At 51.4% G+C, this 13,911-nt stretch overlaps 1 protein-coding gene across 1 annotated transcript in view; it reads left to right on the forward strand.

Moving 5' to 3' along the window:
* The first annotated feature begins 470 nt into the window (after positions 1 to 470).
* Positions 471 to 13,911, forward strand: part of VSTM4 (V-set and transmembrane domain containing 4) — an 86,569-nt gene continuing 73,128 nt past the window's right edge. The window contains exons 1-2 of the mRNA XM_065894610.1: positions 471 to 555; positions 8,417 to 8,815. Coding sequence (XP_065750682.1) covers positions 501 to 555; positions 8,417 to 8,815 — 454 coding nt within the window. The 5' untranslated portion in view covers positions 471 to 500. The remainder of the gene's footprint in view (positions 556 to 8,416; positions 8,816 to 13,911) is intronic.

The following is a 13,911-nucleotide window of genomic DNA, read 5'->3' on the forward strand; positions in this document are numbered from 1 at the left end:
CTGTGGAGCGACTGCAGGAGGTTCCCTGGGCAGCAGGTTAGCCTTAGGTCAGGGAAGCCCCAGAATTTGGGAGTCGCCCCCCACCCTCTTCCCAACCTCCAAGACACCCTCCCCTTAGCAATAACTGGCCTGTAATGCAAAGTGACCTCCAATGTCATTGCATCTAGTATGTCCTGTGTCTGAGCCAACGCCTCTCAGAACCTCAGTTTTCACATCTGTGAAATGGGGGTGGTGAAATGAGCCGCCCACAGATCACAGAGAGGATCGCTGGCGGCGGCCCGCGCCTCCGCCGCTCGGGGCGTCCAGAAGCCCTGGCCCGGCGGGGGCAGGCGGCCCGAGGGGCGGGGGCGGGGGCGGGGGCCGGGGCCGAGCCGGGGGCGGGCGCGGGGCGGGCTGCGCGGTGGTGGGGTCGGTGTGTGGGGGGGCGGGTGGGGGTTGGTTGTGGTGGCGGGCGGGCGGCGGCGCTGCTCCCGCGTCACAGCGCTGGGCGCGGCGGGGAGATGCGGCTCCTGGCGCTGGCGGCGGCCGTGCTGCTGGCGCGGGCTCCGGCCCCGGGTAAGCGCGTTGGGACCGGGCGCCTCGGGGACCCCTCGGGTGGGGCGAGGGCGGCCGGCGCCGGGGAGCCCGGGGCTCGGGGCTTGGGCCTGGCTGGGAGGCCCTGCCGCCTCTGGGCTGTCCCCTCGCGGTCCCCGTCGGCGTCCGTGGGCCCGGGTCTGGTTGGTCAGGCGGCTGAGCACAGCGGCGCCTCCCAAGGGTCGGGGATGCTGCGCCCCTTCCTCGCTCCCCGCCTGGCCGGGACCCCAGCGCTCCGCGGAGACCCTCCGCAGCCCGGTTTCCTTCCAGGGGCCAGGCCTCCAAGTGGAAGATGCGAGCAGAACCGTGCGAGCCCTAGTTTTGGTTTGTTTTCTGTCTTCTTCCCAACAGGCAGCACCGACAGCTGTTGGCAGGTTAGTGTGGGCAGAAACTTCCCTTTAACTCTCTCCGGAGAGTTCCTCGGAGGACCCGGTCCGAAGGGGCCGGATCTGCGCCGCTGGCAGTTCGGGTCTGAGGACTTGTTCGCGGGCGTTTCATGATGACCAGGCCTGGGGAGATAGGGGATCCGCGGCTGCCTGGAGCCGCGGGCCCTTTACCCTTTTCCAAACCACCGTGCTTTAGGGGCAGCCCCTACCTGCATTGCTAGCTTTCATTTGGGGTTTCTGCTCCCACTTCTAATTTGCCGAAGAATTTTCTCTCCTTATCTCTCAAGGCTGAAAGGGCTGTGCTGGCTAGAATAATAGTAATAATAAATATATCGATGGTACTCACATTTTCTGGGTGTCCATTGGGAGCTACAGTTATCTCATATAATCATGACAGTGCCTAAAAGTAATGATGACGAGAGTAAATATATCTATCCAAGTGCTTTGCAAACATTAACTCAGTTAAGCTTGCCTCTGAGGGACGTGCTATTATTATTACCCCATTTTATAGATGAGGAAACCGAGGCCAGGTCCACGCGTTGACTTGCTTTAAGTCACAAGGCTTATATGTGGTGGAGCTGGGATTTGAACGCAGGAGGCCTGGCTGGGCTGTGTTGCTGGTGTTTTGTAAGTAAGGGGGCTGATGCATAGAGTTAAGTAATTTTCCAAGGGTGGCCCAGCTACCAAATGGTGGAGCTGGCATTTGAGCCAGCATACACCAGAGTTTTAGGGGGGAGGAACTTGGATCACAGTGGGAAGAAATTTACCTATTGTCCCCTGGCTACCAGTGCAGTGGAGTTTCCAGTGAACTTGAAATCGGCCCTGTGGAAAATGTTCCTTTCACAGTTGTCACTGTCTTGGCTGACAGTTACTGGAGGTTTGACCGAGATGGTTGGGCCAGGGCAGCTCTAGTGGCCAGCAGCCAGTGAGATACAGGGTGCACAGGGATCTTTGTCGCCTGTGCTCCATGACCACCTTCTTAATTGCAGGTGCTGTCAGAGAGGGTGTCCCCAGAGAGGAGCTTTTTGGGGGTCAAAGACATTCTCATGTTTCCAGGAGACCTCAGGAGCCTAGAGAGCTGGAATTAGAGAACCGTTAGAGTCCACCCTGGCTGTGCCTAAGGCTGCGTAATGATGACAGCTAGTGCAGCACTCATGTGTGCCTGTCTCTCTTCTAAATTTTTCACCCACAATCCCTCATCATGATCCCCCTCAAGAGAGAGCCTGGCAGAACCACTTTATACATAAGTCTGGACTCTTAACTGGTGCACTTTTCTGCCTCTCCATTGTGGGGAGAAGTGGGACCTTAGGGGTTACCTAGTCCCACCTATCATTTTACAGAAAAGCAAAGTGAGGGGCAAATATTTACTAAAAGCCGTGCTGTGGTCCAGATTGGTGAGTGAGTGTTGTCTCTGATGCCAGATGACCTAGGTGCTAATTCCAGCTCTGCCATGTTCTGTGTGAGCTCGAGTAAGTGGCTTAGCCTCTCTGGGCATCAGTCCTCTTGTCTGTAAAAATGGGGATAAACATACTATGAGGATAAATTGAGAAAATACATCTACAGTAGAGCAGTACTTGGTCTAGAGGTCACACCCAGCAAATGTTAGCGTTCATCTTTGGTCAAGGCCATGTGTTTGTCCTGGTTAAGAGCTATTTTAAGGTGACCGCCTTAATGTGAACACATTACCTACTCTATAGACTGAGTCTCTGCTTGGTGCTCGGTAAATACTGGCTTCTAGTGCCATGGGTTTTTAAGTAATACAATTGTATTTCTTTCAGAGATTTATTTGTCATGAATTCAGACTGTCCTTTTAATAAGAATGAGATTTGCACTGCCAACTGGAACACACAATTCGCATTCAGGGAGCCAGGAGCTCCTGGCTCCCTGAAAGGATGGGGGGCAGTCTGTTCAGGACAGAGAAGAAGTGTGGAGCACAGAGCCACTAGCACATCTCTAGCCAGGTCGGAACAGAGGGGCCCCAGCCTTGCTACCTCTGTGTCCCAGGTGAGGCAGGTGCCTTGTTTTTGTTAGAAGTTCTATACTCCCCTGCACCTGTAAGTTGCTATTTCTCACTTCATGATGGGTATGAGAGGAAGAGAGAGAGGGACGGAGGGAGAGGGGGAGGTTGAGTACTACATGAGTTGGTTGCGTACTGTTGGCCACACTGATGTCCTTTTAGGCTGTTTTGTGAGCTTTAGTCCTTTTTACAACATTATCCAAATGGGATCAAGAGGATTAGACCCCATAAATTTTATCCACAGGAACTTAATGTTCACTTACAGGCAGAACCAGCTACGTAATTTGTGGGATCCAGTGCAAAATGGAAATGCGGGGCCCCTCATTTAAAAATTCTTAAGCTTTTAAGACGGCAACAGCAGAGATTAAATCAAGTGGGGGCCCTCCAAGCATAGGGCCGTGTGTGACTGCAGATCATACCCACAAGAAGCCCATCCTGCTTACAGGTCACTGTGCGTGTCACTTTCTGTTATCCCCACCTGTTGCGCCCTCAGGGAGTGCAAATTTTATCGATATTTTCAAGGTGCTTTCTTGTTGGAGCCTTATACCCACCACGCAAGGCATCATCTTCCTGTTTTTGAGATGAGGATACTGAGGCTCTGAGAGCCTCACTCCTAATAGAACCAGGGTTCCAGCCCGGCTTTGCTGGATTCCAACCCCTGGCTCTCTGCCTATAGCCCCGCTACACCACTGGGAAGGCTCTGGGCCTTGAGCATCCTAGCGCCCAGCCCACGGTGGGGCAGGCACACCCACCTACCAAGTCATGGAGCACGTGCTTGTTGAAGGAATATGGTTCTCTGCAGCAGGAATCCCAACCCTCTGTTTTGGGTCAGTCTCTTTCCTGCCCATGTTGTTATATTCCTCCTTTAAGAACTGGTCTTGGGGGCCCTGACTGAGGTGCAACGGCCCCTCCTGAGGTTAGTCTGCAAACACAGGTGGCTGCCTGGGCGATGGTGTGGTGCACTTCACTGGAGGACACTGATCTTTCCATTTCCAGTCTGCACCATGTTCCTCCTGCCTCAGGGCCTTTGCACAGGTAGAATCGTCTTCCAGGAAGATCATTCTTCACTGCTGCCCTGAACTTATGTCATGAATTCTACCTCAGCCTTCAGCTCAGGGTCACCTCTCCAGGGTCTCTTTCCTCCCTGACACGCAGAGATCAGAATCTCACCCTGATTTTTTTTTTTTTTTTAAATAAATTTATTTATTTATTTTTTTGCTTCTTTGGGTCTTTGTTGCTGCACACTGGCTTTCTCTAGTTGCGGCCAGCAGGGGCTACTCTTCGTTGTGGTGTGCGGGCTTCTCACTGCGGTGGCTTCGCTTGTTGCGGAGCGCGGGCTCTAGGCACGTGGGCTTCAGTAGTTGTGGCATGCGGGCTCAGTAGTTGTGGCTCGCGGGCTCTAGAGCACAGGCTCAGTAGTTGTGGCACACAGGCTAGTTGCTCCGCGGCATGTGGGATCTTCCCCGACCAGGGCTCTAACCTGTGTTCCCTGCATTGACAGGCGGATTCTTAACCACTGCTCCACCAGGGAAGTCTCTCACCCTGATTTTCATAAGCCCCACACCTTTTATCTGTAGCATGTGTTGCTGTTTGTAGTCACATTCTCCTGTGTCTTTTTCCTGATGACCAGTGCCTAGCCCACTGGACTCTCACCTATGCGAGGTTAGGGATGTGTCTTCTTCTCACAGTGTCTGGCACATGGCAGTTCTCAGCAACTATTTGTTGAGTGATTAAGTGAACAAAGCATAAGCTGGGGTGTAAGCTGGAAGAAGCGGAGCACTGACTGTGGAGGTGGCCAGGGGATGGGGGCGGGGGATCTACCTCCCACCTCCTTTCCCTGCAATGCAGGGTCAGAAAGCAAGAAATTAAATTCTCCAGCCTAGAATGACTTCGATGCTTCTCCCTCCTTGGCCAGGAGAGAGAAGACTCTGCCCTGCCCCTGGCTGCTCCCTTACCTTACCTGGTGTCAGAGGGTCTAGTGACACCCCACCTCCCCTGTCTTGTAGTTTGCTTGCCTTGCCCCTCTGCCCTGCAAGGTGTGGAGACCCAGAAGGGAAAGGCCTGAACCCCCCCGGCCCCGGCCCCACACTCTAGTCAGCCTGCCTCCACTGCCTGCCTCTTGGCCCCTCTGCAGCCTGATGACTGCCATGGGGCAGAAGCTGTGTGATGCTCTCTCCTAGTATTTAAACATCCAGCTCAGCTAACATTGGCCAAGCACTGGGTCCTCTATCTTCATTTTCTCCCCTGCGTCAAGCAATGCCACTTCTCACAGCTGCGTGCCTGAGAGCTGAGTTGTGTTCCCTGGGCTTAGGGTAGTCATTTCCAGTGTCAAGGGGAGGGCATTAGCTGGGGCACCAGCTTTCTGAGAAAGGTCGTTGCAGGCACAGCGATCCACACAACCTGAGAGCCTGTGTCTTCTAGCAAAGCTTAACGCTGCCGAGGAGCCTGTGAGCGTCATTGTTTCAGTCCCACCCCCATACGCTCCCATTGAAAGTGGGTGTAAATATTCGGGCTGGTGGTAGGACTAGGCCTGAAATGAACCTTCCTGAGAGCAAGGCTGCTATCACAAAGTGCCACAGACAGGGGGCTTCAACAACAGAATTTTGTTTCTCCCAGTTCTGGAGGCCAGAAGTCTGAGGTCAAGGTGTCTGCAGGGTTGGTGTCTTCTGAGGTCTCTTTCCTTGGCCTATAGATGGCTGTCTTCTCCCTGTGTCTTCACATGGTCTTTCCTCTGTCTGTGTCTGTGTCTTAATCTCCCCTCGTTATAAGGACACCAGTCATGTTGGATTGGGGTACACCCTATGGGCCTCATTTTAACTTAGTCATCTCTCTCAAGGCTTTCTCTCCAATACAGCCCCATTCAGAGGTCCTGGGGATTCGGGCTTCGGTATAGGAATTTGCAGGGGACGCCGTTCAGCCCGTAACAAGGGTCTAGCACTTCAGTGGGAGAAGTGTGCCTGGGCCATTTGTAAGAGGGTATGGGGCCAACTGAAGGCAGAGAGGCACACCAGTAGAGCAAGAACGAGGGCTCCTCTGGGGAAGATAGTTCAGTCGGTCCCCTTTCCTGGGAGCTGCTGACGCGGCCTGAGCTGCAGAAGAGGAAGAGTTACTGGTTCGCCTGTAGGATGGAATCTGGCCTCTCATGGGGACTAGAGCACTTGGCACGTTCTCCTGGTCTCAGTCACTATAAATAATCCCTCCTTCATGCAGCATTGATAGGAGGAGACTAGGGTGTGGGGTCCTGGCTGTGCTCTCATCCCATCCATATTGTTTCAATTTCCTGCCTTCTCCTTGTCTCCAGTGGGGAGCCCTCGGGGGCGGGCAGAGCGGGACTTCAGTTCTGGAAGCCAGCTGCTCCATCTCTGCTGCTGTCGACCTGCCGAACCCCCGGGCAGCTAGTGGAGTGGGGTCAGCCTGGTGTTTCCGGCTGTGTGGCCACTCACCAGGGAACTCCTGCTGTGGGACCCGTGTGAACTTCAGCCTGAATCCTGGCATTCGGGGAAAATGCTTTTGGACTAATTTAACATGATGTGTGGGCAGTGGGGGCTGGGTGGGTGAGGTACAGGAAGACGGTAAGGGCAGTTCCTCCTCTTTTTGTCCTGCGTGAGTGACCTGTGTGGACAGTGAGATTGTTACTCGGGAGCGTGTGCCTTCCTTGGTTACTTGTTGATCTGCATTTCCCGAGTATCTCCCTGGGCGGCTTTGTCCTTTGTCACTGTAGACCTAGAAGACCTCGTTCTTGTCCACGAAGAGCTGAGTCCAGCCAAGCATCAACCTTTTTCTTCTGAATTCACTTCCATCATTTTTTTTTTTTTTATGGTGACAAAAGACTATCACAGTGCAGTGAGTTGAACGATGACCCCCAAAGATGTCTGCGTCCTCATCCCTGGAACTATGAATGTCACCTTATATGGCAAAAGGTGCTTCATGGGTGTGATTAAGTTAAGGATCTTGGAGTATCCTGGAGTGTCCTGGTGGCCTGGCTTTTAAGAGATGAGAAAGAAAATGAAATGAAATTGACCCTCAAGTCATATCTCTCAAGGTGTTTAGTTTATTAAATCAATAGTGGAAACCATACATAAGGATGAACTTATTGCCTGGGTTTTTACAATGAAGGATACTTTGTAGGTCATACCCCCCCCAGTAACCACCACCCCAACACACACAGGGCCTCACCTTGTTGACTCACAGCCTATTCGCAGTAGAAGGTCCAAACCTTTGCTCTCTTTTTCATCCTTCCTCCTTGCTTACCTGCAGCACTGACCAGAGTTCCAAGCTTTGGGTGACTCTGCTGTCAGGGCCCAAGTCCCTTCATGTGACCAGAAGGCGGTGTTTGGGGGCCATTTGTGATTTGGGATGACCTTGGGGGCACCTGCTCGAGCACTGGAGTGGGCAGGGAATGGTGCTTCCTGGAGTCATGTGCTGGGCAGCGCAGGGGTGACGATGTGGGACCTGGTGAGAAGACAGCCCAGCTTGGACAGAAGGAAGCTCTGGACCTCCTGTCCCTTTCTGGGCTCTGCCTGCCAGGCGGAGGTTCCCCCGACCGTGAGCTCCGGAGCTGCACCGCCGCACTGCACAATCCTTGCAGACGCCATGCAGCGCGTCTCCTGGGAGGAGGCCTCTGTGAGGGCGGCTTGGCTGGATGATCTTGGGTGGCCAGGGAGTGGCACTCTCAAAAGTCAGCTTGGGGCAGAATGGCGGCTAGGAGGGGCAGCCCTAACTAAGAAGCCAAAGGACCGGAAGTAGCGGCCTGGGCCTGGAGTCCTGGAGCATCTTTTGGGGTGCTGGGAGAGTCTGGCACCCCTCCCTGCTCCTGGGCTCATTCATTCTTTACTCTTGCACTTCAACTCCTTGACCATGGATCCTGGTCCTAAGAGACTTGGAGCAAGAAGCTGAGACACCCCTGTCATTCCAGCTCCCTGGTACAGGTTTAACACCCGCCTGACCGGTACTGATAACCTGCCTTGGTTACAGCTGAAATGCCTGAGATAGGGAAAGGGGCTACAGCGTTTTCCACTCAGGGAGGTGATGAAACTGATGGAAGCAGGCCTTGGGAGGCAGGTGGGGAGGGGCGATTGGATGTGAGCTGGAAATTTTTAAGAGCTTCCCCAAATCCAAATCTTTATATGCTATGTCCTGACTTTTAAATGTCAGCAAGTAATTAAAATTAAAAAAAAAAATACATCTGGGCCAGGTGGTCCATGGCATCCCGCTTGGCTGGGATCATCTCATAGATGAGGACATGGGTGCCCACAGAGGCACACTCCACACCCCAAGGAGGGCTCTTTTGAGAAAGCAGAGTGAGCACAGAGGGGATGGGGGTGGCCCACCTCTCTGGCCATGCAGACCAACCTGGCTCCTGGAGAGAAGACGCCATGTGTGTTCACCTGGGGAAAGGCGGTGGCCTTCCTCATTTTCTTCTTTCCTTTTTTCTCTGCAGAGGTCTGTGGGGCCCTCAATGTCACCGTGTCCCCGGGGCCCGTGGTTGACTACCTGGAGGGGGAAAATGCTACTCTTCTCTGTCACGTCTCCCAGAAGAGGCGGAAGGACAGCTTGCTGGCTGTACGCTGGTTCTTCGCGCGCCCGGACTCCCAGGAGGCCCTGATGGTTAAGATGACCAAGCTCCGGGTGGTGCAGTACTATGGGAATTTCAGCCGCAGCGCCTACCGTCAGAGGCTGCGCCTCCTTGAGGAGCGGCGCGGGGTGCTCTACACCCTCTCTGTCTTGACCCTCCGGCCAGCCGATCAAGGGCATTACGTCTGCAAAGTCCAGGAAATCAGCAAGCACAGGAATAAGTGGACAGCTTGGTCCAATGGCTCCTCGGCGACAGAAATGAGAGGTAAGGGTGCATCCACTCTCTGGGGAGAGTGGGAGGGTGACAGGTCAGTGGGCCTCCCTCCAGCTGGCCAGGCAGTGGCCTCCAGGACGGCTCTGCTGAGCTAGAACACATCTTCTTCGCCTCTAAGGGCCAAGCCATATGAGGCAGGCCTGGGAATGAGGATAGATCTTTACATGGATGCTGTGGCTGACTTGTATTATAGGCGTGGAAGGCTGAACAGAAAGGGACAAGTGTCTGGCCCCATGCCACCCAAGCCACCCCTGGCCAAAACCTGTTTTGCAGCTGAAAGATTGGTCTGGCTGTGTTCTTTGCCTCCAGCTCAGGTCTGCACAGCCTTGATCGCTTTGCCTGGCAGGGTGCCGGGCACCTATGGGAGGAGGCCCGCATTGGGAGGTCGGGATGCCTGATGTGAGTTGCCAGGCCTCAGAGCAGGGCAGCCTCAGTGGTTCTGACCCATCGCCCAGAGGAATTGATCCAAGCCTCCGGCAACAGCTCACTGAGAAATTCATCCGAAAGTGGGCAAGGGACCAGAGGTGGCCCTCCCTTCCTGGAGACAGATAGGAGGCGTGGGCCGCGTTCCGGAACAACTTAGCTACCCAGTGCCGTGTTTGAGGGCTATCATTTTTTGCCACTGAAGTTCCATTCAAGAAGACACCTCTCACAATTTTAATAAGACTGGCTACTGTGTACTAAAATTACATCTTTGAGTGCTTGGAACCTGAATTTGGTCTGGTAGAAGATCAAGAGAATCACAGAGTAAAGCTGATGATCCCAAGTGTGAAAAAGAATCTAATTTTGTTGTATACATGTCGTATAATATTAAAGGCATTAGTGATGTTGTCGAAGGGATAAAACTCAGTTGTGAATAGGCATTTTTAATATCCTATATGTTAAAGTAAATAATTTACATGGATAGTCCAACTTCATTTGTCTTTGGAGTTTGCTTATTTTAATGTTCTTAAGCACGGAATGATGTATCATCTGAAATGTTGTGCACTTTTTCTCCTTAAGCAAATTAATTCAGGAAAACAAATGACTATTAATATAAATATGTATTTTGGCACAGAAAATAGAAGAGTACATCGGATGACCACAGGCTAAGGAGGGAATCCACTCTGGATACTACTTGGCTCTGAAACATAAGATCTTATATATGCCCTTTTAATTTTTATGTCTGGGTGTATTCCGGAGCCGTGTAGTAAATCTCTCGGCAGTGACGACCGCTCTGCCAGTTAGAATAGGTAAAAGGATTTCCTACATTCAAGTGAGTGCCGTCATCAAGTCCGTTATTTCATGTGCGTCTACTTTCAGTGAATGAAGCTGGGTTCCTTCTAGAACATTTATTTGGGTACGTGCTGCAAAAACCTGAGGTGGTTCTTAAGACTTCAGTGGAACTAATCTCTTTTCCCCACTTCTCGGTACTTTGATTTGCTCTTATGAGTGGAAGAGGAAGGGGTGGAGTTACAAGGCGTGTCCAGGAAATTGTGTGTAAACTGCAGCCTGTCGCATCCCTGCTGGTCCCCGAGATGCTGGCTCCTGAAGAAGTCCGGCTCGTTAGCCACGTGCTTGCAGAGTGCTTTACCAGTGTCATGCAAAATCAGAAACCGGAACAGAAATTTAAGAACAGACCAAATAACAATTTGCCCCCATAATTGCAGTGTTACTTGCTTTATTTTACTCTGTGTGGTTTTGAGTTTCCCCCAAATCAGAGTAAGTCCTTGAACATGTGTGTGTGTGGTGGAAAAAAAAAAAAAAAGTAGCAATTATTGGGGAAAAAAACTATGTTAATAAATAAATTTGTCATGACTTTTTTCCTGAAGACACCTCTGAAAGTATGGGGCTAAAAAAATATTGGCTATATTAATTTGGGACAAAGCATAAGTTGCCATTTTATGTTTTAACTGTGCAAATTATTAAAATATGATGGAGAATTGGGGATTTTGAAGAATGGGGAAGTAGTAAATTGGGGTTTGTCTGGAAACCGCATATGTATGAGATCGTAGGTGGGGAGAGCTCCTGACTTCAGTGTTGTTGGTACCAAACGATATGATAATTAATGAAGAATGAAAATGTGTGATCCTCTGGGTGACAGTGGAGTCACGCTTGGCTTATTTTAGAGAACCTGTCATACCACGTGAACTTAGTGTCATTTTTATCACACAGAGGTAGAAGGAAAGGCAAGGAATGTTACACAGTTTCTTCAGTTGCTTATGCCATGTGACCATTTCACTGAGCCAGAAGCCCTGCCCGCAGAGGACGTGGATCCAAAAGCCCTAAGTGACACATGGTGTTGGAACCCTCTGGAGCGGTTTCCAGGAGGGTTGATGTTAGGTTTGATTTCATTTAATTGTTTTTATCAATGACATTGAAAAGGGGGCACACATCACCTTAATGAACTTTACAGAAAGTACAAAATTGGGAAGTTCTTAACATCAGCAAGGAGTAAAACATAATGAAAAGGGAATCCAGGGAGGTAAGAAATACGAGCAGGAAATACCAGAATGAGATTCAATTTGGAAAATGGCAGAGTGATACATTTGGGGAAAACGAATCACAGGCAGTGTAGGAGAGTCAACGGGAGGCTCTCTGTGAAGGGACTTTGGTGATGTCGGTGGTGAATTAGATGCGCATCTGCAGGGTGATATGGCAGCAGGAACAGCCTGTGTTATTTCCATCCGCATACAGTAAGTTGGCCTGGTGTCCCTGAGAAGGAAGTTGGCTGTGTCATGTGTACTGTGCTGGGGAGACACTAATGTGGACTACACCGTCCGTTTGGGGAACCTCACTTTCAGAAAGATAGATTCAGTCTAGAGAAGAGTAGCAAACATGATGAGGAAATGAGTGGCAGCCTTCAGAGAGATGATCAGTTCAGCTGAGGAAGCTTTGCTGGGCTCAGCGAAGACATCACATTGGAAAATAACATGGACGACAGTGTCCTGCAGTGCTCGGTAGATTCATTTATCCCTCACTCAGTGGGCATTTATTTTATGGTACATCTGCTCTGCTGGAAACTTGGGGACACAGGGGCGGATCTGTTTAGAGGGTGGCAGATACAGAAGCAGATACGATGTCATGGAGTCGGGTGCAGTGATGAAGGTGTGCATGGAGCATTGTGTGATGAGGCGGGGGGCAGTGCTTGAGCGGACACTGGCTGTTACGTGGGGCAGGGAGCCAGAGGGGACGGTAAATCAGTGGATGGAGGGCCCTACAGCCGTGGGTCAGGACTGCTGGAGCCTGAACTGGAATGTCAGGCCAGCAGTGGGTAACGAGGGGAGGCAGGCAGGGCTGATAGTGGAGGGGCCTGTACTGAATATTAAGGAATTTACACTTGATTTTGTAGGCCAGTATTCTCAACCTTGCCTAATGATAAGAATCTCCAGGGCCATTGTTAACATGCAGATTCCCAGGCATCTGCCCTGGAGATTCTAGTCTATTAGGTCTGGGTTGGAATTTTAATATTTAACATCCAGTCTAGATGATTTATCATCAGGCATTTTGGGGAATCTCTGCTTTAGTCCTTGGAAACCCTGAGAAGCGTTTAAAGTCTTGACAGACCCCTCTGTTGACTGCTTGAGACATGGATCTGGGGGAATCAGACTACAGGGTGAAGAGGCAGAGTCTTTTGTATTTTCCCAGGCTTGAAATGTTGCAAAGTTTGGCAGTAGGAATGGAGAGACATTGGAGGTCAAATAAGAAGTTTTGAATAACTGGGTGCAAGTAAGGGAGAAAGCTTTGGGATGATACCCAGGAGTCTAACTCACTGTGTGCAGGATGGTGCCCACGGCCGACAGAGGGAACATAAGAGATGAAGCTGGCCACAGAGGAAATGAGAGTGAGGTTGGCTGGAGGTCCTCCTGCACTGATGTCCAGTAAGCATGCAGAAATGTAGAGCTGAAGCGCCCATCTGATCTGGGCAGTGAGAACTGATTCTGAGTCAGGCAGGTGAAACCATGGGGGTGGGTAAGATCCCCAAGGGGATCCCCAAGGGGCAGGGGCCAAGGGTGAAGCCCTGGGAAACACCAGTATTCGGGGCAGCAGACTTGGTGTTTGGAACGGGCTCCTCTGGGCCAGCCCTCTGGTGGTCTGGAAAAGGCAAGGTGTTTCCAGTTAGGAGAGCAGCACTGCAGGGCGAAGATGTAGCAGCTTCTTCCCAGGAGTGCAAAAAGTCAATCTTTGGGAAATCTAGAGGTGCACAGTGTTCCAGGCAGGAATGAGGTGCATTGACCTTGGCAGCCTGGCAGCCTGGTGAGCCCTGTGTCCTCCTTTCTGGTGACAACCATCTCTAGGTAACAGCTTCTGCCTCATTTATCATGAGCAGGTGAGATGCAGGGTTGGGTCTTGCTGTAGGTGAGATAGGAGGAAGTGAACTGCGTGGGCCTGCCCTGCCCGAACCCAAGACTTTGGGGAGGTCAGGTCCTGAGTGCCCTGTCCCTAGCGCTGAGCAGGCTGAGCAAGGCTGGAGTTGGTGGAACAGGGAAGTCAGGATGGAAATAAAGGGCACGAGCAGGGGTTCGGGGTAATTTCCAACAGGGAGACAAAGCTGCTCAGCGGGGTCTCTCTCTAAGGGGTGCCTTATTTATGCTTGGGTTGTTCAAGGTTTTCTGAGCTGGAGGCTTCATAGATAGACTAGTGCAGAGTTTTCCAAATGTTCTTGGTTCCTTTAGGCCAAAAGAAATAACTAACAGCTTTGCTTTTTAAGTAGTTGGGTCCAACAACGTAAAAAAGGATTTCTGTCCTGACACGTCCTGAGAGCATAACACGTCCCTAGACGTGAAGACAAGCTGTTCTCTTTGGGGTAAATTCCAGTATCACTTTCGAATCGAGTTGAAGCTTGCTATTTTAGGGGGCCAACCTCTGTCCTATAGGTGCAAAAGCACTTTCATTATTTCAGAAGCAGTCCGATAGCTACTTGTGGTCAATTTTTTGGCAAACTGTGATACTTTCTGAAGTTTGCTTTACTCTGTCCCCGTAGACACAGAGGTAGTGTCTGACCCTGCGTTTGTTCTCCGCAGTCAGCGCTGACTGGCACTTGCTATGCCTCAGGCGTGCAGTATAAATGAAGCCCGCCGTCTTCCCTGAGCTGGTACGGGCAGGTC

The sequence above is a fragment of the Phocoena phocoena genome, chromosome 16 (genome assembly GCF_963924675.1).
Source record: "Phocoena phocoena chromosome 16, mPhoPho1.1, whole genome shotgun sequence".
NCBI lineage: Eukaryota > Metazoa > Chordata > Mammalia > Artiodactyla > Phocoenidae > Phocoena > Phocoena phocoena.